The sequence below is a fragment of the Melopsittacus undulatus genome, chromosome 12 (assembly GCF_012275295.1).
Source record: "Melopsittacus undulatus isolate bMelUnd1 chromosome 12, bMelUnd1.mat.Z, whole genome shotgun sequence".
Classification (NCBI taxonomy): Eukaryota; Metazoa; Chordata; class Aves; order Psittaciformes; family Psittaculidae; genus Melopsittacus; species Melopsittacus undulatus.
This window is the reverse complement of record NC_047538.1, coordinates 9,461,528-9,486,678: the sequence shown is the minus strand read 5'-3', so window position 1 is coordinate 9,486,678 and position 25,151 is coordinate 9,461,528. Positions and strand designations below refer to the sequence as shown.

The 25,151-nt window shown below is 45.9% G+C and overlaps 1 protein-coding gene across 4 annotated transcripts in view; it reads left to right on the top strand.

Annotated features, from left to right (window-relative positions):
* MTMR3 (myotubularin related protein 3) overlaps positions 1–25,151 on the top strand; it is a 75,966-nt gene that overhangs the window by 27,436 nt on the left and 23,379 nt on the right. For all 4 annotated transcript variants that reach the window (XM_034068051.1, XM_034068049.1, XM_034068050.1 and 1 more), the window contains 8 exons: positions 3,232–3,312; positions 7,726–7,801; positions 8,182–8,271; positions 9,451–9,567; positions 14,957–15,039; positions 17,932–18,098; positions 20,860–20,956; positions 22,788–22,901. In XM_034068051.1, coding sequence (XP_033923942.1) covers positions 7,799–7,801; positions 8,182–8,271; positions 9,451–9,567; positions 14,957–15,039; positions 17,932–18,098; positions 20,860–20,956; positions 22,788–22,901 — 671 coding nt within the window. In that variant the 5' untranslated portion in view covers positions 3,232–3,312; positions 7,726–7,798. The remainder of the gene's footprint in view (positions 1–3,231; positions 3,313–7,725; positions 7,802–8,181; positions 8,272–9,450; positions 9,568–14,956; positions 15,040–17,931; positions 18,099–20,859; positions 20,957–22,787; positions 22,902–25,151) is intronic.

Genomic DNA, 25,151 nt, shown 5'->3' with positions numbered 1-25,151 from the left:
AACTGAAGTGTGCACTTAATGCCCAAGTGCCCAAAACAGTCAACAGGGAAGGATTCTAAGGAGATGGTTCAAAGCAAAAGCTTAGTTTTCACTGTTCCTGTTCTCATCACCTTGAGTCCTGGAGCCCTGTGACAGAGGGACTTCACAGTGAAAACTGGGCAGTGTTGATCTGCCCTTCAGTAGCTGTGCCTGAATAAAGAAATGGCAAACCAGCTGTGGGAATGTGAGGGCCCAGGAAGAAAGATGGTGCAAAGCCAGTTCCTTTTCTAGACACAGTTGACTTTTTGTAGGATTTACTAAATGGTCCCATTCCTTTTTCCATCTTCTACCCTTCACTTTCCCAGTAGAGTATCCAGCTCTGGGGCAGCAGCACAAGAGGGACCTGGAGCTGTTGAAGCGAGTGCAGAGGAGGCCATGGAGCTGCTGCGAGGGCTGGAGCAGCTCTGCTCTGGAGCCAGGCTGAGAGAGCTGGGCTGGGGCAGCCTGGACAAGAGAAGGCTCCTGAAGGGGAGACCTGAGAGCAGCTCCAGTGCCTAAAGGGGCTGCAGGAAAGCTGGAGAGGGGCTTGGGACAAGGGCCTGTAGGGACAGGCCAAGGGGAATGGCTTGAACCTGCCCGAGGGGAGACTGAGCTGAGCTCTTAGGCAGAAGCTGTTCCCTGTGAGGGTGCTGAGGCGCTGGCACAGGGTGCCCAGAGCAGCTGTGGCTGCCCCATCCCTGGCAGTGCTCAAGGCCAGGTTGGACACAGGGGCTTGGAGCAAGCTGCTCCAGTGGAAGGGGTCCCTGCCCGTGACAGGGGTTGGAGCTGGAGGAGCTTTAAGGTCCCTTCCAACCCAAACCAGGCTGGGATTCTGTGAATCTGCTCATTGTGAATCAAGCAGCAGAGCTGATGCAGCTGAAGTGGTGGGAGCACACGGAAGGGGAGGTTCAGGGGCATCCCAGATGTGTGTAACTGTGTTAACAGCTGTTCCCACACCGGTGCTTGGGTTGCTCCTCCTGTCAGTTACTGGTTTGAGATCCGGCAGAGTTCAGGGCTGTGTTTCTTCTTACAGTCAGCTTTTCCTTTCACTTTGGCACAAGAGTTACTTGGGAAGTGATAAGGTCCAAGGTGCTTATCTGTGCCTGCAGCCCTGTGGGGGGAATGCTGAGGAGCCCGGCCTGGAGCACTTCCAGTGCTGGCAGGGATAAAGCAGGACTATTAGCACTTGTATGGGAATGTGTTTGTCCTGTTTTTAAATTGCTCCACAAATCTCCTGAAATTCAGGGGCTTCTTCCAAACCTCATTAAATTCAATAACAACTTTATTGCAGGTTTTGTGAAGGTTTGTTTTTATCTTGGACCTAAAGCACACAAACTAAGTTCACCTTCTGCTACCCTCAGTCTGCATCTCTCCTGTTCCAGAGCAAGGACGTGGCCAGCAAACTGGCTCTGGAGAGTCACTGGAGCTGTGTAGTGCTCTTCATGGCTTCTTTTTTTTTGGTTTCCCGACAAAGGGGACTTTGTACCACCACGTGGCTGTGAAGTTGAACTTGTTGCATGCTCAGGCTGCTACCTCAAAGTAAAACTGTGTACACTGTGCCTCGTGGGCTGTGATTAAGAAGCTGTGGTTGCCCCATCCCTGGCAGTGTTCAGGGCCAGGTTGGACACAGGGGTTTGGTGCAAGCTGCTCCAGTGGAAGGTACCCCTGCCCATGGCAGGGGGTTGGAGCTGGAGCAGCTTTAAGCAAACCATTCCATGATTCTATGACAATGAATTACCAGCCTATAAAACTACCGGAATTGGTATTTGGGTTGTTGGTTGAGAGAGATTCTAAAACAAGTTAAACAGCATTGATCTTTGCTACAGGTACCTGAATGTTGCTCTTAGAAACTGCTTCAAGGCTGCAATCCATGAGGAGCAGAGGCTGGTGACAGTTGCGATCATCCGCAGGGTGGTTTGTCATAGCACAGCTTGTCTAAATATCAGCTGAAGGGAGAGAGAGATGAGATGCCCCTAACGTGTGTCCAGTGTGCGTAATGTCAGAGCTTCTTTGGCTTGTGGCATGTTTTACTTTTAAAGTAAAAAGATCTTAAGAGTTAAAGCCTCATTTTACTACTTAAATGACCTTTAAGACTTTTTCTACTCAGTCTTAAAATAATACAGCCTTTCTTACATATTATATTTTTCCCTGTTGTAAACCCTAAAGGACAAGACAGATTGAAAATAGAGATTTACATTCTGTTAATGGACCTGAATGTGAAACTCTCAGTAGTTGTGGCCCATCAGAGTAGGAGCAAACCCTTTGTAGCAGCAGGATCCTGTGTTTATACAGTTAGGCTTTCCAGGCACATACGCATGCAGCATGCACTTGGGAGAGCTCCAAGGTATTGTGAAGAGCAAATCCTCTGGCACATGGGATACAAGGGAGTGGAATTCCATCAGCTTGGCTGCTTGCATGCTCAAGGAATGGCCGGGTTAGTCTGGAACACGTAATTTTAGGGTTTGGATATTTTAGTGTGGAACGTTGTGTCCCAGCCATCATTCCAGTGCTATAGGAGGCTGTGGCCACCTCCTGAAGTGATTCTGTGGGAATGCATCAAATCAGAGCTTTTCTCCAGAGCATGTTTGGACAAACCTGTCTTTGCCACACAATGCTGACACTTCTTTTTGAGGCACTGCTTGTACAGCCCTTGGGAAGTCAAAAGATGGGGCTCAGGAGCAGTGGTACCATGTGGGCATTGCTGGTCGCCTTGGGTTGGCTGCACTTTGCCCAGCAGTACTTGGGCGGTGGCCACTCATGGAGGTCTGTGTCTCTGCATTGGGGCAGCTGATTGCAGTGGGAAAGCTGATTGCAGTGTAAAATTGAAGCCCACTTTTGAGGATGAGAACCAAAGCAGCTGGATCTTACCTGAGAATGCCCTCTTCTTGCTTGTATTGCGAAGGGTTGGGTTATTTTTCTGTCTGTGCACGAAAGAAGTTTAAAACAAGCTTAAATTGCTTCGTGGCCATGATTTCTGACCTGCCCCTTAGCAGAAAGGAAGTCTCAGCCAGCACACACGTGCCTGACAGATCCAGTCACTGAATTCTCTCTTTGGGCATATCAAGCTCTCAGCAGTTACCCCTCACATAGTGCTATTTAATGAAGACAAGCTACTGTAGTAGTTGAAGCTGTTGTATAAGCTGCTGGCTATTCAATATGTGTGTTTTCTCATGTGAAGGTTCGTGTTTTAAAACACTATCTTTTTATTTGCAGTTGCCAATGTGAAGTATCAGAAGAGCATAGCTTGAAACTTTCTGGGACAAAGAGGACTGGTTTATTCCCTCTCATTCTTTGGTAAGCTAAATGGTGAGATGAGCTGCCTCTTGAAGGTGGGGTCAGTGTTTACCAATGATTCCTCTCTTAATTATGAGACCCCACTCCACCCCTGCAGTCCTGCACCAGCTCTGGGGCAGCAACACAAGAGAGACCTGGAGCTGTTGGAGTGAGTGCAGAGGAGGCCATGGAGCTGCTGCAAGGGCTGGAGCAGCTCTGCTCTGGAGCCAGGCTGAGAGAGCTGGGCTGGGGCAGCCTGGACAAGAGAAGGGGAGAGCTGAGGAGCTGAAGGGGAGAGCTGAAGGGGAGACCTGAGAGCAGCTCCAGTGCCTAAGGGGGCTGCAGGAAACCTGGAGAGGAGCTTGGGACAAGGGCCTGTAGGGACAGGCCAAGGGGAATGGCTTGAACCTGCCAGAACAGGGGAGACTGAGCTGAGCTCTTAGGCAGAAGCTGTTCCCTGTGAGGGTGCTGAGGCGCTGGCACAGGGTGCCCAGAGAAGCTGTGGCTGCCCCATCCCTGGCAGTGCTCAAGGCCAGGTTGGACACAGGGGCTTGGAGCAAGCTGCTCCAGTGGAAGGGGTCCTTATCCATGGCAGGGAGTTTTTAACTGGATGAGCTGCAAGGTCCCTTTAACTCAAACCGGTCTGGGATTCTAATCTTCGATGTCAAAACTTTGGGATTCCTGTCTAAAATGCAGAGGGCAGTGATGCCATAGGGTGTGAATAGGTGTTTTGAGCCTGAGGGTCAACTCGGTGTTATTTTGATACTAAAATAATTGGAATTCAGGAGGTGGGCAGGGAACAGTGAACTACTTGGCTATTTTCTTCTTTCTTTTTTTCCCCTCACATTTTTCTTTCTCCTTGCTGTAAGTCTAACTTAATTTAAATATAGGTGAATTTAAATGATCCTTTATTTGCATCATCTTTTTTGTTTAGAATCACTACAAACAGATGGTTATTGCCAGCCTTAATTACATGCAACATTTACAGCAGAGGCACATCTGAAAGGAAATGTAATTAAGATATTCCCATCCTGGGTGAACAGAGACTGAGGTTACAACCTTAACTAATCACTCATCCTTTCAGGCAGAACATAAAGATGGAGAAGAGTGTATGTATGTGCCCTGGTCCTGTCTCCAGCAGGGTCTTTCTTTTCCCTCATGCTCCCTCCAGCAGTGGTGAGATGATGGAGTGGGGTCAGCTTGTTGACATGATGGGAAATCAATTCTTGCTCTCAGTATTCACTGTTCATCAGATCAACCAACTTTGTTGTAATAGTTCAGTGTTTCTTGCTCCTTTTCAAAGCAATTTTTTAGAAGTACTTTTGTGTTGTGGCAGAGAAGTTGATGAAGCCTTTCACTAATACCTAGAAGCAGTGTGAGTGTGCAAACTATTTGTTTTAGAACCAGTCCTATAAGTTCTTGTAGGATTTATCTTGGCTATATCATGGTTTATGTCTGATAATCCCAGCCTGGTTTGGGTTGGAAGGGACCTTAAAGCTCCCCCAGCTCCAACCCCTGCCACGAGCAGGGACCCCTTCCACTAGAGCAGCTTGCTCCAAGCCCCTGTGTCCAACCTGGCCTTGAACACTGCCAGGGATGGGGCAGCCACAGCTTCTCTGGGCACCCTGTGCCAGCGCCTCAGCACCCTCAAAGGGAAGAAAAATTCTGATTAAAACTGAACTGGGCATGTTTTTTCACACAGCTTTCCCAAAATTCACCTTAAGAAGGCAAATTCCCATGCACACATAAACCAGCACGCACTATTCTAGTAGAAGCCTTTTGCAGCAGAATGCAACAGTTAAGCACAAAGTTGTCCTGCAGTCACTTGCATAGTCTCTGCTGATGGTTTATGATGGATTTTGGGAGCACAGCTGCAAGAAATTTTATAAGCCCTAATTTCTAAAGCTAATCCTGGGTTTATTACTATGTAGATGTAGTAAACTTTAAAGATAAATTTATCTAATCAATTTGAAGTATAAAGGAACAGTTTGGTTACAGCACAGTGCCTAACATATGAGAACTTTTCATCAGTGCTACTGAGTAGGCTTTAGCTGTGTAATAAAGCTTATCTTTTTAATTAGGTGGTTGTTTCTCTGGTAATTGTCTTTGGAGGCATCTTCTGGAATAACAAGGAATTTTTCTGTTCAGCCTTTCCTATTAATGTTTAAAGCTTTGCTGAAATCCTGCATAAGTTACCATGATGAATTCATCTACAAGTGTTTGATCTTAACAGCTTTTAATAGTGGTGCTCTTCTGGCAGAGCAGAACTGGGGCTGGTGGAGAGGTGAGTGGTCACAGAAGGTAGTGTGTGGCTCTAGCAGCCAGCTGAAGTGGAGACTGAGGTGTCCTCAGAAGTGTTCACCCAGATGTGCCCTCACTCTTCTCCTGGCCAGCTGTACACCTGACAGTGGGATGTGGACCTTACTGTTACTGTGAGGATGGAGAAGGAGATTTATGTAAACCTCAGGTTTTAAACCCACCTTGTCTTGATTCATATTCCTCATTGCATCAGGATACACTGCGGAGTTACTACAGTCTGTACCTTTCGTGACAGCTGAGCTGCAAGACAGGGATTGGTTGGACAAATCAGCCTGTTGCTCAGCCAGCCATCAGCTTAAATTGGGTTGAGCAGAGGGCTCAGTCTGCAAATCTTGGACATCAAGAAGAATGCGGACACCATGTGAGCTGAAAAACATACAGGGAGAGCCAGGGATTGGCAGCTGAAGGCAGATGTGTTGGAGGGAACTGCTGAACCCCTCCTTTCCTGGTATCTCCAAGTCAGGAGCAGACATGGGCTTGAAGATAAGTGGACCCAAACACAACCGGCGTAAAATACCACATCATGCTGGAATCAGGCCCAGGCTCTTGTTCTGAATATAGGGGCTTGAATTTGGCTCCTGGTGCATTAAAGATGAAACCTGAAGAATTTATGACCTCTTTAACTTTAATTATTGTGCTCCTTTAAATGTTCTCGTCAGTTAGAGCATGGCTTCCATATGAGCCATGGTTACAGCATGGGCTACATATGAAACGTCTTTCCTCTGCTTCTTTTGGAACAAAAATGTTCAAGGATTCTGCCTGTTGTAAACCAATATAAGCAGTAATGCTGTCTCCATCTTGCTGGTGGTAAATTGTATTCTAAATTCCCGTTGTTTCTGGCAACTTAAAAGAATGTTCCTACTCCCCATTGTTCCTGCAGGCATGGAAACTTCTGTACTGGTGTTTGATGTCTCCTTATCAGTTTCCATACCTGATAGATTCCAACTTTTTAGTGAATTAGTGGCAGTTCCAGCTTGATTCTGCTCATAATTTCCTCCTTTTGTACATGCACACACACACACTTGTCCTTCTGCAAGCTGTGTGATTTTGAACCAACTTCCACATTTTTATCCACTGTTTCTCCCCTGCTCTGAGGGCAGATGGAGCCAGGCTGAGAACATTGAGGCTGTTCAGCCTGGAGAAGCTGCTTGGAGGCCTCAGAGCAGCTTCCACTGTCTGAAGGGGCTACAAGGATTCTGGAGAGGGACTCTTCATCAGGGACAGTAGTGATAGAACAAGAACTGATGGGTTCAGACTGAAGCAGGAGAAGTTCAGGTTAGGTATAATCAGTACTGCCAGGAAATCTGCAGATGGTAAAAGACTGGGGATTGTTAGATAGCAGAATGATCGGGTCATAGAAGCCCAGCCTGGTTTGGGTTGGAAGGGAGCTTAAAGCTCCTCCAGCTCCAACCCCTGCCACAGGCAGGGACCCCTTCCACTGGAGCAGCTGCTCCAAGCCCCTGTGTCCAACCTGGCCTTGAATACTGCCAGGGATGGGGCAGCCACAGCTTCTCTGTGCACCCTGTGCCAGTGCCTCAGCATCCTCACAGGGAAGAGCTTCTTCCAGTGTGTGGTCTTGGGAAGGTTAGTGCAAGAAAATGGACATTTTGATCCACCTATTGATGTAAAAATGAGTCATAACTGTACAATGAGGGATTTTACCTGTATATGGATTCTAATTCACATGCTGTAATTGGAACAAGATGACTTGAGGAGGATCCAACAGCCTCTGTTAAGATACCAGAGTAACTGATGCCCACAGTCCCTTTGGTTTGATAACCTGTGTAACCTGTGCATTGCCATGTGCGAAGGACTTGGGAGACAATGCAGGGTGCTCTGAGCTGCTGAACACGTTTGAGTTACTGCAGCAGTGGTGTGAGGGTTGCGTGCAGGCAGGTGCCCTCCAGCACCACCTTCTCAGGTGATCCTTCAGAAGGAGCAGACACGTTTTGAACCATTCCATCTCTCAGGAGAGTCACTTTAAATGGATTTTGTCTTCTCATAATTGATGTTTGCTTGCAGCTTTCTGACAGCTAAATCCTCAGTCTTTAAAAGGTAATTTGTATTTATTTGCCAAAAGGAAATGAGTTTAACTTCAGTTTTCTGATTTTCTAGATTTTAAGTGAAGAAAGAGCCTCAAAGCATTGTGAGTAACGACGAGGATTGCTCCTCTGCTCTAGGGCCTGTCATGGTAAGCAAAAGTGCTTTGTGGGGCCTCTTACAGAGCAGAATAGGCTAAAGTTCAAAACACCAGAGAATTAAAGTTTACACATGGGGTGGTTGAATTTTAAGGTAGTGCTGGACTAGACTGGGCTGATGCCTTTTTCCTAATACAGTCATAAGGTTTTTTATTATTTATGACTTTCTAATCAGGCTGCAGGAAGGAAACGTGTTATAGTATCATATTTAGTTGTTTCAATGCTTGTCTTTGAAAGTGGAGTAACTTTAGTAAGTGACTGATATCTGAATTCTCTGCACTTCCTCCTGCTGGAGCCGATAGCTTGCTGTGCGGTGAAGAAGGCAGGCAGCAAGTGGCAGTGCTGCAGTTCACTGTAACGCTTTGTTCCGCAGGATGAAGAGACTCAGCACAGCCTTGAATGCATCCAGGCTAATCAGATTTTTCCCAGGAAGCAGCTGATCCGAGAGGATGAGAACCTTCAGGTAATCACCACACTGTTCCTTGCCAGTGGGGATCCCAGTGTCTCCGGTTGAGCTGTGTGTTCTCTGGCTTCTTCAGTAGACTTTTCATTCACAGTGAGCACAGTAATAGGAGAAACCCATTTTCTGTTTAAATGCTGTGAGCTGTTGGTAGGCCAGAACTTGTGTGTTTTGTTACTAGAGAGTCCTTAGAATGTCTGAAATACAGAGCCAGTACTTGTGTGGGGGTTTCAGTGCTAGGTTTTAGTCCATGGGTTAGAACACGGTTCTTTAAAAAGCCCACACTAATGCAGTTAGATACTCCCATTTCTTCTTGCTACTGAGAAGCCAAAAGTTTTCTGTTGCACAGAATGGGTATTTATTGGTTTCTTAGTTTTCCAAAGTTTCTTTTGAAGTCATTTTAGTTACATGCTTTATCTATGTAGACACTCCATAGCGTTACCCATGTAGACACTCAAATCAACTGAAGTGGTTTGTTTCCCTCAATAGAAACCCTTTTTACTTGATTTAAGCTATGTTGGTGTAAGCCCAGGTTATTCCAAGCTGAACATTGATACTCTTCACCCAGCTCAACTAAACTGGGCTGAAGTCATATTTTTAATTGAACAGTTGCAGTTTTTATGTGCAGTGTGATACGACTGCAGGTTTTTTGCCTCTCTAACAGCTGCACATCATGCATTTCCTTATTTGCAGTGAGAGATCCAAAGCAAAAGCTGTGATTTATCCAGACTGAGCTAGTTATCTGAGCTTGCTTAGGAAATATTGATGACCAGTAACACATAAGATTGTTCATCTTGCATGTTTTGCTTACTTTAGGATGAATTTAATAACATGAAGGAGATGTCACTCTCCATTAAGTAAGGAGCAAGAGCGTAAATCAAGGGGTTGGTGTGACTGCTTGCTTGAATGTGAGGAGAGTTTGTTCAGGTTTGTCATAAAGACTCCTGGTTTTCCCTGACCAAGCACTTCCTGCTCAGGAAAATGAAGAGAAAATGAGACACCATTTCTGAAAAGGCTGCAGTTAACCTTGCACCAACCTGACCCAAGACTTCCCTTCATAGCAGTAACAGCCAGGCTGAATTCTCAGCAGTGTTCCTTTGATTTCATGATGTTGCGTGCTTCCAGGAGGGAAATGGTTTTGGTTAATGCTTTCTGAAAGACTTTTTCCTTCCTCTTCTGAAGGTCCCGTTCATTGAACTGCACGGTGAGAGTACGGAGTATGTAGGACGAGCAGAGGATGCCATCATTGCACTTTCCAATTACAGGCTTCACATCAAATTCAAGGAGTCTATTGTGAATGTAAGTGTTGTTTGTGGTATTCTGAACTCAACCCAGATAAGAGAATTTGGGATAAAAGCCTGGTGATTCTGCTTTTTTGTATTTAGTGGTAATGAAAAATCTCTTTATGATGCTCAAATACGTATTCAGGCAGCAAAAGATGACTCGGCACCTCTGAAAATCAGGCTTTGTAAGGAAAGTTCATGTCACTCAACTTTATGTTCCCTTTACAGCTACCTTTTGATCTCCCTAAGCTCTGTACATACTTAGCAGAGAAACAAAAGGTCTTCCAAAGCACTGTTTGGAGCATCTGAAGTAGATTCCTGCCTTGCTTGGAGCTTCAGAAGGTGGAAGTAGGTAACTACTGCAGTTACATGTCTGAAGTTGGACAGTATGAGTACAGTCATTGATGTGAGAGATCTGTGAATTCAGCCTCACCTTCAGAGGCCTGCACATTTCTTCCTCTGAGTATCCCCTCTCAAATATTGTTACATATCCAGCTACTCATCATCATAGACATGAGTTAAATGGGTATTGTGTAGTCCTTTGCAGTGGGTAATACTTACCTAGAGTATCTTACTGGTTGAAATGGTCTTTGTGAATGACACAGAATTTGATAGGGCAAACCACACGGCACAGAAATACTTTGGTGGCTCTTTGTAATAAACCCAGTAAAGTATAATCCAAAGACCCAAAGCATGTTTTTCTTTTCTTCCTGGAGATGTGTTTTTACCCATCTCCTTATTTCAGGACAAGTCCTGACCCTGGTTAGTTGCTCACAACTGCCACGTGTCAGTCATAAACCCTGAACCACACAGTGGTGAGTGAAGTGTAAAACACCAAAGCTGTGTGTTCATCCAGAGCTAGAAAAGCAAGGGAAGCAAAATGAGACTTGACCAGTGTCCAACACCTCCGTGACATGTGACACAGTGGGCTGGAACATCAGGATCTCCTGTGCACCTGAGTTAATTTTTGATGCCATGGCAATCTTAAATTTAAATTGTTCTTTATTGTTTTGTGGCAGAACCAAATGATTAACCTATAAAACTGTTGTTTATTAACTGAAACTCAGTCCTTGCTGGTTTATGTCTCTAATCATAGAGCTGTGTTATCTGCAGACTTTGAAACATGCTTGTGTCAGTTACCATCAGTTACTTCTTCCAAGTGCCATTTGAGTTCATGGACTGTCAATGTAGCAATCTGAATAGGGGTGCCTGCTGGGCTGGTGGACATCTGTACAGCATTAAAGTGCTAAAATTCACAATGATGGGGGGTTTTCAGCAGGTAAAGGTATTACTTCTGAACATGATGGCAAAAAGTCTGTGATGCTAAGAACTGAATTGGAAACTTAAGGGAATATTATTTTCCCTGCTGACCATGCAAAGGAGCTAATACAAGTAGGTGCATGTGCAGGGGTAGCATAACTGTGCTTTCACTTTCCTTATTCTATATGCCATATAGTATAACTAAAGACTTAAAAGTGGAGGTTTAGGTGCCAGCACACAGGAGGATGGCAGCCAGGGCAAAGCTGGGTGCTGGGATGCCTCAAGTGCAGCCAGCCAGATGCATCTCTGCATGCTGCTGGCAGCAGGGAAAAGGTATGATAAGAGGCACGTGCTTTGTAGGATTCCTTTGCTGCCTTGTGATACAAACATGTTTCTTGAATAATATTCTTTGTGTTCAGGAAGAAGTCCCTAAAAGCTTGTCAATATTCCCAGGTTAATCTTGTTTCCCAGACTTTCATAGAATCTTGGAATGGTTTGGGTTGAAGTGACTTCAGAGCTCATCCAATTCCAACCCCCTGCAATTGAGCAGGGACATGTTCAACTACATCAGGTTACCCAGAACCACATCCGCCCTCTCACTCTGCTCTCTGCTCTCTGCTCTGAGGTTGTTAGTTCTGCTCTGTGTCACCATTAACCATCAATCAGTGTGTGAGGTAGAGCAGAATACAGCTTATTTGTCCATAGCCCATATGACCATCACTAATGCTCTAATATGAACTCCACTGGAATGCAAGGCAGACAGGATTTAGAATATCTTTAAGGCTAAAGCATACTTGCAATAATTAGGAACAGTGTTTAAATTGTTAAGTTTTGGAGTGATAATCACTTTGGTTATTGTTGATCAAAATTATTGGTCAAATGGTGATTTTCTAAATGAACTCTTCATTGAGTAAGTTTTGTTTGAGTTCATCTTGACTCTTCCCTGCTAGTTTTATATCATAGAATCATAGAATGGTTTGGGTTGGAAAGGACCTTTAAGCTCCTCCAGCTCCAACCCCTGTCACAGACAGGGACACCTTCCACTGGAGCAGCTTGCTCCAAGCCTCTGTGTCCAACCTGGCCTTGAACACTGGAGCTGTTAGAGAGCACCTCTGAGACCTCTTTCAACATGTATAAATGTTCATTAATGTTTGGAGTTGGTTTCTGAATGATTTTCAGAAAAAGCACTGTCCTGACTCAGTCCAGCCCCACCAATGTCCTTGTCACCTCAGGGGAGAGAGGGACTTCTCTAAGGAGGAGGATTCTTAGCACACATCTGTGCTGTAATACTTGTAAAACAAACTGATTTGCTGTGTCTGAATGTGGAGCTGTTCTGTCATCTTCTCTTGAAATAGGTGGTACATTCTCCTGGTAGGAATGTACTCCTGGTGCTCCAGAGAAAGCAGTGTGCCTGTCAGCTACTCACCCCTTGGTAAAGGCAAGTGTGGAGGAAATGGAATCCAGTTAAATGTGGATTCCTGGCCTTTGGTTTCTTACCTCACTGTTTTCTGTTTCCAGCTCACCAGACTGGCCATGAGAATGGTGCTTGTGAAACCTCAGTGTGTAGCACAATGCAGCTACATCACTTGCTGCACTGCTGCTTGAATACATTTTAAAGTTGGTAATTCTCACATTGCAACACTGCAGAAAACAGTTGTATGTGTGAATCTTTTCCATGGATAACTTCCTAGATCACAGTATTAACAGGAACATGGTGTTTTAAATGCAAGCCCAAAAGATCCAGTAGACCATGCATAAATTGGAGGGATTATGACATTCAGAAGTGTTGACTTACATTTATCCATGGGATAAAAGTGCAGACTCAACAGTGATCTCCCTGTGCATGTGGGCAGGTTGGTTCCCAGGCTGAGCTCTGTGCATTGCCTTCCCTTCAGTACATCTCAAGCTTGCAGCTGGTGAGGGTTTCTCCCTGGAAGCTAGCCGCATGCATGGGAGAGCTCAGATGTTAGTGTAGTCCATGATAGCATGGACCTGTGGCAGCCTCTTTCAAATAGCAGGGTTTGGACACAGTAAAAGAAAATCATGCTCCTGAGATAAGGGAGACTTTCAGTCTGCAGAGCTTTAGTATGAGCTGTCCCTTGTTTGGCCTTCAATGCAAGTGGTTGGTTTGGCATCTTCCTTCCTCAGGTGGCACAGTCGTGGTTCATTTGTGCTGAACAGTAGCTTAGTCCTTGTAACGTTCTCAGGTCCTGATGCCCCACTTGTCACATTGCCTGTCTGTTGGCTGTGAAAGCAGAGGGGGAGCACTGAATGATTGCCTTCAAGACAAATCCTGACTGTAATTAGTTGTAATTAAAGGCAAATTTTGCTCCAGGAATTCCTTGTAGGAATATGAACAAGATCCCACCTGGGGGGATTTGACTCGCTCAACCTAGGGGAGACTCCTTGAAGACCTGCTGAGTTGACCTTGTACCCTCAGTTCTTCTAGATGTTTTACTGTACCCTGCTTTAGGACATAGCCCACATAGCTTTGGCCTCACGCCCTTCAGAGTAACCCTCCTCTAACACAACCCTGACAGTTTTCAGGCCTTGAACTGGGAAAAACTGAGAGCTGCTCTTGTTCAGCCTGGAGAGGGGAAAGCTCCTGAAGGGGAGACCTGAGAGCAGCTCCAGTGCCTAAAGGGGCTGCAGGAAACTGGAGAGGAGCTTGGGACAAGGGCCTGTAGGGACAGGCCAAGGGGAATGGCTTGAACCTGCCAGAACAGGGGAGACTGAGCTGAGCTCTTAGGCAGAAGCTGTTCCCTGAGGTGCTGGCAGAGGGTGCCCAGAGAAGCTGTGGCTGCCCCATCCCTGGCAGTGTTCAAGGCCAGGTTGGACACATGGGCTTGGAGCAAGCTGCTGCAGTGGAAGGTGTTCCTGGATGCTGCAGGAGCACAGTGCTCTGGGCCTGTCTGTAGTGTGTATGCTTGTCCTGGCGTAACCATGTGTGTGTGTTCTTGTCAAAGCTAAAATGATTGCTCTGCACTGCTTTATGCTGATAGCCATGATTAGATGGGGAAGTGCCTACAGATAGAATTGATGGCTCTGTCAAGAGCAGGCTCACTGAGCTGCTGTCCGGCTGCCCACATGCATCAGCCCCAGGAAGCTAACAAGGCAAGTGGAAGGTTGTCAATGGGAAGAATGGGGAGTGGAGGCAGGTAATTTCACAGAGTTTTACTGGGGGAAGAATAATGACCAAGAAGGAGATTGAAAATGCAAGAGGATCAGCGGACAGATATTTATGAAAGGAAAATTAGGAAGATGGATATGAATGTTCTCCTGAAGAGAAGCAGGCAGATGCTGAGGAAATGGATGCTGAGCTGCAGGTGGGCTGTCACAGGGGAAAGAATGGCTGCTGTGCAGAGGGCAGATTGGAAGGGCACAGAGCAAAGAGTGACTTTGAAAGAAGGAAATTAAAAACAGTGCAGGAGTAGAAGAAACCTTGGTCTGTCATTACAGAGCTGGGAGGAGGGAGGGGTGAAGGACTGCTTAAATGAAGATGGACAGGGGAAAACCTGCTCTAAAAGAGGGTTTGGGGGGAGAATATTAACAGGCAAAGCAGCATCTGACTGAAAAGCAAGTGCTCTTAGAGTCTGAACTTGGGTAGTTGAGCAGAGGTGCCTCATTGGCCATGGTGCTGCCATGGGAGGCAGTGGGGGGTCTAAGTAATTCACTGAGTGTCCTTGAAGCTGTGCACTGGGGAGGAAAGAATGGATGGTTCTCTAGGCTGATGTCCATTCCAGCCCCTTAATAGACAACACTGTCACAACTTGTCCTGTCCCTTCCTGCCTTTGTAAAGCCAACAGCTAAAATGATATTCCCAAGATCCCAAATTCAGACTTATAAGAGAGAAGAAGGCTTCCATGAGAAGAGCTTGTGGGTCTCTGTGCTTTCCCATTTGTCACCAGCGCTGCAGCCGTCTCAGTGATTTTGACGTGATCCCTTATGGGGCTTGGATCATAACAGCAGTGGAACTGAAGCTGCTACGTGTTACCAAGCTGCTGAAGTAGCTCCCCTTCATTTTCTTTGGTTTTCTCACTTTTTCAGGGCCCATGTAATCCTGCAATAAATCCTTGTGAAATATGCAGAGGAATTACAGTGTTAGTGCTGTTTGAACTAAAATTGCATAATCTTTTTAATTGCAGGTTCCATTGCAGCTTATAGAAAGTGTTGAGTGCCGTGATATATTTCAACTTCATCTGACTTGCAAAGACTGCAAGGTTATAAGGTAAGAAGAGGCTGTGTGTTGGATGGGGGTACCTGTGCTTTCCATGTGCTGCAGAGAGCTCTGCTGCTTTCAGGAACGGTTATTTTCTTTTTTTCCACTTGCTTGCCCTCAGAAGATGTTCTCTGGTCTGATTTTGCATGTGATTGGTGGGCATTTGTGTGAGGAAGATGGGAGCAAGGCTCTCTGCTTCTCTGCTTGCTATGAGACATGGCAGCAATATCTGAGCCCAGGTGGCTCATCTTGATTTTATTCTGAAATGAATTTCATTTGCACTGCATTTTCCCTGCCTTCCAATCAGATATATCATATTGCTTCAGTGAGGTACAAGATAACTGGATAAAACGCTGAAACACACACTTGAAGGGGGTAGTGGAGATGTGGGGCTTGCAGGGTTAAGGTGTGGGCTTTGTGCTCTTTGAGGTGAAACCTTCAGTCTGGGTGGCTTCAGCCACCAGTGTTCCTAAAGGCTGTGAGGACACAGTTGCTATCCTTAAGACATAGCAGCCTGGTGGAAAAGCAAGTGAGGGGATGAGGTGAAGCAAGGACTGCAGCCTGCTCTAACCCAGTGGGCAGCATCAGGTGGAAGGGAGGGTTCCTCTGTGCCTGTCCTTCAGCAGACCTCAGAGTCCAAGCCAGGAGCCTCTGAGCTACAGCTATTTCCTACTTCCCTGCTGCAGGAATTAATTTGGATCTATGAACTTTAATTAAGAAGAAAGGAACATTTCTTTTTGATGAAATGTTTGCTGGCAGCACCTTTTGTATAATGAGCTGAGCCCCAGTCAGAGCTGAGCAGTTGGAATGTTTAACAGAGCAGCTGCTTCCTATATTCCTGAGGACTGATTTTCGGTTAGAAGTAATATTTAGTTTAATTTCAATTAAATATTTAACTTCCTCTCAACTTGTAGCTCTTGACATTGGAAGATGTCCTTCCTCTCACAGCAATTTGATGTTTCTCCTCGATTGTAGAGTGAATACAGATTATTTGTGTTTATGCCCTTTCTCATCAATTTCCCTTCAAAATTGCATCTCTGAGCATCAGTGACACTGGCTGGAGGAACACAATGGAGTATGAGGCTGAGACACCAGATTTAGACCATGGTCATGTTCTTTCTAATACAATACTTTGTGTTTTGAACACTAGAGCTCAAATGAAGATAGTACTTGCTGCTTGCAACACTAACTTCAAAAGGATTCAGAAAGAAAATGGGGTCTCTAGGCTGAGTTGCGTCTTGTCTGACTGGATATTTAATGCGGAATTGCCACTCTTAGCTAGTAGTCTGGCAGGCTTTCCAGTCAGGATGGGAAATGAACACCTCCAGGCTCCTTGCAGGTATTCAGGCACATTTCATGAGCTGGTCATTGCTTTTGCCTTCCACTGCCTGACTCGTGGGGTTGTAAATCCTGCCCTTAGAGAATACAGGTGCTGTTGTTAGCCACGAATGCAGCAGAACACAGACCAAGCTGAATGTAAATGCTTGGAATGTTCTATAACTACAAAATGTTAAAGAAATCTGTCACAGCAAAATAGATCACTGGTGTTATTCCCACACCTCATTCTAAAGGATGCAGGAGTCCTCTTTGAAAAGACAAGCTAATGAATTGTAATACACTGCTTTAAAGACTGGTTTCTGCTGTGCAGGGGTTGTTATTGGTCTGTAACATGAGGCAAAGCTCAGTTTCAAAGACATTGTTTGTGCTTCCCACCAAGGCCAGGAAGAGAATCTTCACCTATGAGATCGGAGAATAACGTACAATTTCAGGTGTCAGAGTTTGTCCTCATTCTCAAATCAAGTGTAACTATCACATGGATGTTTCTCCTATGTTTGATGAAACTCATGTTCTTGTTTATGGGTGATGACGCATGGATTAGAACATATGTAATAGTTCCATAGGTTCCCACCTGAGGCCAGTAGTCAGTGTGCCACTGTAACACATCCCTGTCTTTGGTAGTGTGGACACTGCAGACAGAATCCCATGGATAAACATCTCCCTCCTTTGTGACTAGGAGGGTGTTGACAGTTTTGGCTTCCTAAGTGTGTATTTCTTCACTAATATCCAAAAGTTTAACTTTTAGTATCTATTAAAATGTACGTACAAGCAGGACTAAGTTACCAATAAGGTGCTTGCTCTGGCTTTTTGCTTTCATAGAATCATAGAAGGGTTTGGGTTGGGAAAGACCTGAAGCTCCCCCAGCTCCAACCCCTGCCACGGGCAGGGACCCCTTCCACTGGAGCAGCTGCTCCAAGCCCCTCTGTCCAACCTGGCCTTGAACACTGCCAGAGATGGAGCAGCCACAGCTTCTCTGGGCACCCTGTGCCAGCACCTCAGCACCCTCACAGGGAAGAACTTCCTCCTTATCTCCAACCCAAATCTCCCCTATTTCAGTCTGAACCCATCACCCCTTGTCCTATCACTGCAGTCCCTGATGAAGAGCCCCTCTCCAGCACCCTTGTAGCCCCCTTCAGACACTGGAAGCTGCTCTGAGGTCTCCAGCAGCTTCTCTTCTCCAGGCTCAACAGCCCCAGTGCTCTCAGCTGACTCCATACAAGAGAAGCTGCAGACCCTGTCATCCTCATGGCTTCCTCTGGCCTTGCTCCAACAGCTCCATCCCCTTGTTGTGCTGGGGACACCAGAGCTGCACACAGTGCTGCAAGTGGGGACTCCCCAGAGCACAGCAGAGGAGCAGGATCCCCTCCCTGAGCTGCTGCTCACGCTCTGGGGATGCAGCCCAGCACACAAAGGGGGGTTAGGGGGGGTCTGTGCTCAAGCACACACTGATGGGTCATGTTCAGTTTCTCATTGCCTGGTGATTCCATGATTTCACAGATGGTTTGCAGCCAGCCTGTCAGCTTTTACTGCAGATTCACAGGTCACTTTTTGTCTCTGGGGCAGGTGTCAGTTCTCTACTTTTGAGCAGTGTCAAGATTGGCTCAAGCGACTGAACAATGCCATCCGCCCTCCTTCCAAGATAGAAGACCTCTTCTCCTTTGCCTACCACGCGTGGTGCATGGAGGTGTATGCCAGTGAGAAGGAGCAGCACGGGGACTTGTGCCGGCCAGGTATGGATAACACTTTGGGATCATCACAGATGCACTGACAAGTAGAACTGCCTGTTCTGAAATCTAGAACCTCCAAACCAATGACAAACAGGTTCAGTCAGTGCTGTTGGCAGCTGAACCTGGACAGCTCCAGGATGGACTCTTTTGTACATAAGTTCTTGCATTTCTTCACTAGCTGGTGGCTATACTGTATGTATATTATATAGGTGTGGTGCACGTAGGGTGTCCTGCAGTGTCTTGCATGTCTGCTGCACAGCCTTAGTTTGGTTCTGTCTGAACAAAGGAGAAATTAGCTCCCACCACAGCTACTCTAAGATCAGTATGCAAAGCACTACCTGAATGTCACAAGGAAATTATTGGGGTGGATTTGCTTTAGTCAGTCATGGAACCATCCAGCTGTTATCAGACAGGGACTTGAGCTGTGGACCTGTTTAAGTAGGTGGCTAGAAGGTGATAGCTTCAGGTGCAGGCAGACCTCATGTGAGAAGCAGCAAGTTGTTGGTGAGCTCCAGTCTAAGTGACCTTGCATGAGGAAGATAGAGCTGACCTGTGGTCCCCCTTCTGCAGAACATAGAATCATAGAATAGTTAGGATTGGAAAGGGCCTCAATATCATCTAGTTCCACCCCCCCTGCCATGGGCAGGGACACCTCACACTAAACCATATCACTCAAGGCTTCATCCAACCTGGTCTTGAACACTGCCAGGGATGGAGCATTCACTACATCCCTGGGCAACCCATTCCAGTACCTCACCACCCTAACAGTAAACAATTTCTTCCTTATATCCAGTCTAAACCTCTGCTGTTTAAGTTTCAACCCGCTACCCTTTGTCCTGTCACTACAGTCCCTAATGAATAGTCCCTCCCCAGCATCCCTGTAGGCCCCCTTCAGATACTGGAAGCTGCTTTGAGATCTCCATGCAGCCTTCTCTTCTCCAAGCTGAACAGTCCCAACTTTCTCAGCCTGTCTTCATATGGGAGGTGCTCCAGTCCCCTGATCATCCTCGTGGCCCTCCTCTGGACTTGTTCCGACAGTACCATGTCCTTTTTATGTTGAGGACACCAAAACTGCACACAATACTCCAAGTGAGGTCTCACGAGAGCAGAGAGGCAGGATCACCTCCTTCGACCTGCTGGTCACGCTCCTTTTGATGCATGCGCGACCCACGAGGCAGAGCCATTGCTTTTTTATGGTACCAGTGCCACGATATAAAGGAAATAAGTGGTGAAGGTCAGTCAGGTCCATAGATTGTACTGCCGTGGATGTTCTCCACTTGCACACAGTGTCGTCCTCACATTTTACCTTTCAGAAAACATGAGGAAAGTAATCTCATTGTACATATCCATAGGGTAAAGCATATTGGGATTTGCAAGGTACCATTTTCTGTGTATAATCTGACCTGTAGGAATGATTAATACTACAGCTTTTCTTTCACAGATAATTAAGTCCCCAGGTAAGGATAGGCCACAGTCTTTATTCTTAATTCACCAGTTTCTCTACATTTACTCTAATTGTCCTGTAACATCACATAAAACTGTTTCAGACCAGTACATCTTGGAGATAAATACATATCTACATGTACCTCGGGTATAGAAAGGCTTTTTTAAGGTTTTTCTGAAATAGAGAATGGAAAGATGTAAAACTTAAAGGATTAATTTCTCAACTGATTTTATTTTTTCCCCTGTGGGGCGATGCTCTACCTCTGAGTTCATGATACAGCAACAGAATGAGACAAGTGATGGACAGACTTGCGGGATTACTTTATGCTGCTTATGCGCTCAGTAAACTTACTGCATTTCTCACTCTGAACTTCTGAGCATTATCCTCTTCCCCGTGTTGATGGATACCTTATGATTCTCTCTGCCTGTCTAAAGAATTATGCTTTATTGCCATTGTGTACTTTTCAGTTGTATTTGGATACTTTTAAAAGTGTCCAGGAAATATATGAAGCTCATTCCAGTTCCTTTAATATATTAAGCCATGAATTTGTGAGGATTTTGTGACTTATACCTGTGTTAAATAATGATTTATGCAATTTATCCTCATATCTCATGACTCCTGGAAGAATAATGTCCAGTTTGGAGACAGAGAATGGATGCAGGTTCAATTCCAGGGCTAGCGTGCAGCCATACAGGAAACCTGAGGCTGGAATTGTATGCTAGATGGAAACGTTCCAGACCACGTTCTACATATTCCCCCATCATGGATCAGTCAGACCAGAGCTTCCCATTCTTCTTATTAATACAAAACTCCTCAGAACTTCAGAAAGGAACAATTACTGAAGGTATTTTCCCCACTATGACTGCTGATGGATTATAGAATCATAGGTTAGGGTTGGAAAGGACCTTAAGTCCAGCCTTTTCCTTTGGAAAGGACCTTAAGTCCAACCTTTTTCTTTGGAAAGGACCTTAAATCCAACCTTCTCCTTTGGAAAGGACCTTAAGGTCTAGTTCCAAACTTTTGCTGCTGTGCTTGGCTCTGGGCTGCAGCCGTGTTGCTTCTTACATGAACTTCCAGAAGCTGATCCTTAGACTGATATTTCATGACAGTTGACCAGGGAGAGCCATGAATACAAGCAGTGGTTCCCCCACCATGGGTTTCCCAGATAGGGTTGTGAAAAACAAATGGTGGTTTTGGACTGTTCCTGTCTCTTTTGTGCTGTTCATGACTCCAGTGGTGCTTTTCTGTCGCTATTTTGAAAAGTAGAACCCTTATTTCTTATTTTGCATTGATTTTTCTCTCTCTGCTTTTGAAACCCAGGAGAACATGTAACTTCGAGGTTTAAAAACGAAGTGGAGCGGATGGGGTTTGATATGAACAATGCCTGGAGGATTTCCAACATCAATGAGAAGTACAAGTGAGTTGTGTGGGCTGCTGATTCACAGCCAAACAGCATCTCAAACCACCACTTTTGTTATAGCACATTACTGGAACTCCTTCCAAGTTCTGCAGCTCCTAATAAGGGGCAATGCAAATGAGGATTTTCTGTTGTTTTGTAGAAAAGTGTGCTTTTAAAGAATTAATATTTTGTTAGTAGCTCCAGGTTTTTGTAGGCTGAGAAATACTGGATTTTGATGTGCTCACTGGAGGGCTTCTTAGAGAATAAGCATTCCCATGAACAGAAGGGAAGCCTGAAGTGAGCAGAGTGGAGTTTGAACATTTAAAACCAACTTTTTATTGTGTCTTATTCTCTAACCTATGAAAAAGATGTATATTTAAAACCAAAAAGAAGTTGGTTTGGGAGAGCTGATCCTGAAAACGGGAGAAAATACCTTCTGTGGTCCTCAGAGGCCAGGCTGATGTCCTTTCCTCTCGCTGCTGGAGCAGAGGCTGGTGTTTGCCATGCATGTGAAGGAGGCCAGAGTGTTCTGGCTGATCCTTAATGCAATTCAGAGCAAACCCAGCCATAACACCATGCTGAAACAGGTTTCCTTGCTCTGTCTCTGCAGGATAATGTATGACTTGCAGCTGGTAGTTGGTGTCACTGCAAGAACAGTATCTGGCTTGGTCTGAAAATCTAGTAAAGAACAAAATCCCTTATGCATTTAAGGGATTTAAGGAAAAGGGAAAAATCCTTTCTGTGTCCTATGGAAGCAGAATGACACAAACTTCTCTTTTTCTTCCTGTGGCCAGCATTTGAGCAAAGGGCATTTTTTCAGGATAATCCATGCTTTTTTCTGTATAGAACAGTCTTACACGTGTTCATATGTCCTTATGCAGGAAATACATTTCCCTATAGGAATGGACTGGGGATGAACTTACTTATGATTCAGCAATATAGTGCAGTAACTGCTGAGTGCTTGCACGGTTCTCACTGCCAGTCATGGCTTTGCTAGTTCAGTTGGAAAGGAGGATGTGCATCTAGTAGAAGAAATTTCCATTACCCAGTCAAACATGAGCCCTGCACTCTGCTTTCTGCCTTCAGTGGGGGCTGAGGAGCCAGTGTGCTCTTCCCACTTACTGTCTTGAATCCAGTAGCCAGCATGGCTCTGCCTCTGTGTTTTGTGACCTGGAAATCCAGGAGCTAATTCTTTGGCATGGAGAGACCTGGGATTTCTCTTCTATGCTCCAGTTTGTTTCAGCTGGAGGCAGAAATTGCCTACATGTGAATTCCCTGAGAAAAATCCCAGAATCCCAGCCTGGTTTGGGTTGGAAGGGACCTTAAAGCTCCTCCAGCTCCAACCCCTGCCACGGGCAGGGACACCTTCCACTGGAGCAGCTGCTCCAAGCCCCTGTGTCCAACCTGGCCTTGAACACTGCCAGGGATGGGGCAGCCACAGCTTCTCTGGGCACCCTGTGCCAGCACCTCAGCACCCTCAAAGGGAGCAGCTTCTGCTTTATATGTAACCAAAATCTCTCATGTTTGAGTTCGAACCCATTACCCCTTGTCCTATCACTGCAGTCTCTGATGAAGAGTCCCTTGCCAGCATCCTTGTAAGGCCCCCTTCAGGTACTGGAAGCTGGAATCTTCAAACCCTGAAGTGCCTTTATGCACCTCAGTGCTCACAGTGCTTTTTGTTACAGGTGCAGGAGGAGTCAGTTGGCATACAGTGAAACAGGAATTGACAAACTGGCAGGTTGCTGAGATGAAGAGCTGTCAGGTCGCCCATACTGCTCATTATGTGTCGTCTGGCAAGCGTGTAACTGCTCTGTGTCACTTTAACCCCTTTTCACCACTTCTCTTGCAGGCTCTGTGGTAGTTACCCCCAGGAAATCATTGTTCCTGCCTGGATCACGGATAAGGAGCTAGAGAGCGTGGCAAGCTTTCGGTCCTGGAAGCGTATCCCTGCTGTTGTGTACAGGTGAGGCTTTTGCAGATGGAACAGCTTTCACCATGCTACAAATGGGATGTTATAGCAAATAAAAGCTGAAAGAAACTGTAACTGGGAATTTTAGTTTGGAAGGAAAGGTGTTCTGTGTCCCAGGTGTCCCTCAATGAGCCTGCCAGACTTGAAAATCAAATTTTTCCCATTTATTCAAAGTAAAGAGAGGTCTGGCTTTCATCTTGCTGTATTTGTGCATGTGTAACGCAGTGTGGAGGGGTGCTGCAGGAGGACATCTCAGAGAGAATATCCAGGACCTGCTAGGGTAAAGTTGGAGAACCAGGATGGGAAGATGCAATAAAACGTGGCAGAGCCCCCTCTGTGCTGCCTAGTGGAGTGGTCCCCAAGCTGAATCCCCCTGGGACTCTGTGTGTGCTGGGATCCTGCTGTTCCACTCCAGAAGGATCCTAGATGCTGTGTAGGGAGCAGGACCTTGCCACAAAACATGAACCATCTGGAGGGTTTAGGTCTCAGACAAGGGTGACAGGGGACCCTTCACATGAGAAAGCATTCAGACCTGCATTTAACTGATAGCAGTAGGACCTGTTAGGCCTGAGAGCTCAGGGTCTTTGTCTTTGCCTTTGCTACCTCTGTATGTGTTGGTTTATACCCGTTCAAAACCCAGGAAAGTGTGAGGCAGCAGTAGATACTGTCTGTTGTCAAACCATACATGAGATGACGCAGGCTTCCTGGGTGTTCATGCTGAATGAGAACCACAGAATCATTTAAGCTGAAAAAGACCTCTTAAGATCACCAAGCCCAGCCATTTGCCAGCACTGCCAAGGCTGCCACTAACCCCTGGCACCAAGGGTCTCCTCTGCACATCTTTAAATACCTCCAGGGATGTCGACTCCACTACTGGAACAAGGCTTTTCCAGTGCTTGACAGCCCTTGGGTGAAGAAATCTTTCCTAATATGCAATCTAAACCTCATCTAGCACAACTCGAGGCCATTTCCTCTTGCCCTGTAAGATTTGTATCATTTAATCCCAAACACACTGTAGGAGCACTCAGCATTTGCATCTCCTGCAGGTCACTCCTAGAGCAAACTCCTCAGCTAAGATGAATTTGAATGTGTTAATGTGAGAATGCAAAGCTGTAAGGTGAAGACCTCAACCCAGCTGCAGAAATGGCAAATGGTATCTCTGGCTCCTTTGCTTTGGCTCCAGTTCTCAACACTGCACTAGAAAAAAGGACAAATGCCAAAATCATTTAAGGGAGATGTAAAAAATTAAAGCAGAACATAGGTGCTAGCTTTATCTATGTATTTTAGGTAGTTTTAATCAGTCTTCTCCTTAGACTGAGTCCAGCAGCTCTTCATAACAAAACTCCTTGTCTAAGATCCTGCGTTTTAGCAGCTGCTTTAACAAGAAATACATTTCATCATCTCTGGGTTGGGGTTTTGTTCAGGTAGTCTGGAACCTGTCATTTAATGCCTTGAGCACCTTCCTGGCATAGTTATCCTCCCATAAATGTTGAAAATCTCTTTAAGAAATCAGAGGACAAAGGGATTAGAAAGATAATGAATGCTGATTGTTCCACTATCTGCCTGTCCATCCATTGCTTCTGCAGAGACGGGAAGGAAAAGCTGCTCTCTGAGTTTGAAGCTAAAATTAGAGGGTGGTAAAGCTGATACATTTGTACAGCTTGGGTCGAAGGAGCCAAGGTAGGAGAGTTCAGAATAGGTCACAGAGCATTATTTACCTAGCTTAAGAATTCTGGTTCTATGAAGGGAGAACAAATTAGCTCATGGCTACAGTCCATTAGCTTTAAATCTCCCTCTTTTCTCCTTTTTCTTCCAAATAATGAAGGGGTCAGCCCTGGGGCCCTTCTGCCTGGGTGTGCTCCATCCTCTGCTCAGCTTTGGGAGGGGGGAAAAAGGCTGTCACAGAATCCCAGCCTGGTTTGGGTTGGAAGGGACCTTAAAGCTCCCCCAGCTCCAACCCCTGCCACGGGCAGGGACACCTTCCACTGGAGCAGCTGCTCCAAGCCCCTGTGTCCAACCTGGCCTTGAACACTGCCAGGGATGGGGCAGCCACAGCTTCTCTGGGCACCCTGTGCCAGCGCCTCAGCACCCTCACAGGGAACAGCTTCTGCCTAAGAGCTCATCTCAGTCTCCCCTGTTCTGGCAGGTTCAAGCCATTCCCCTTGGCCTGTCCCTACAGGCCCTTGTCCCAAGCCCCTCTCCAGGTTTCCTGCAGCCCCTTTAGGCACTGGAGCTGCTCTCAGG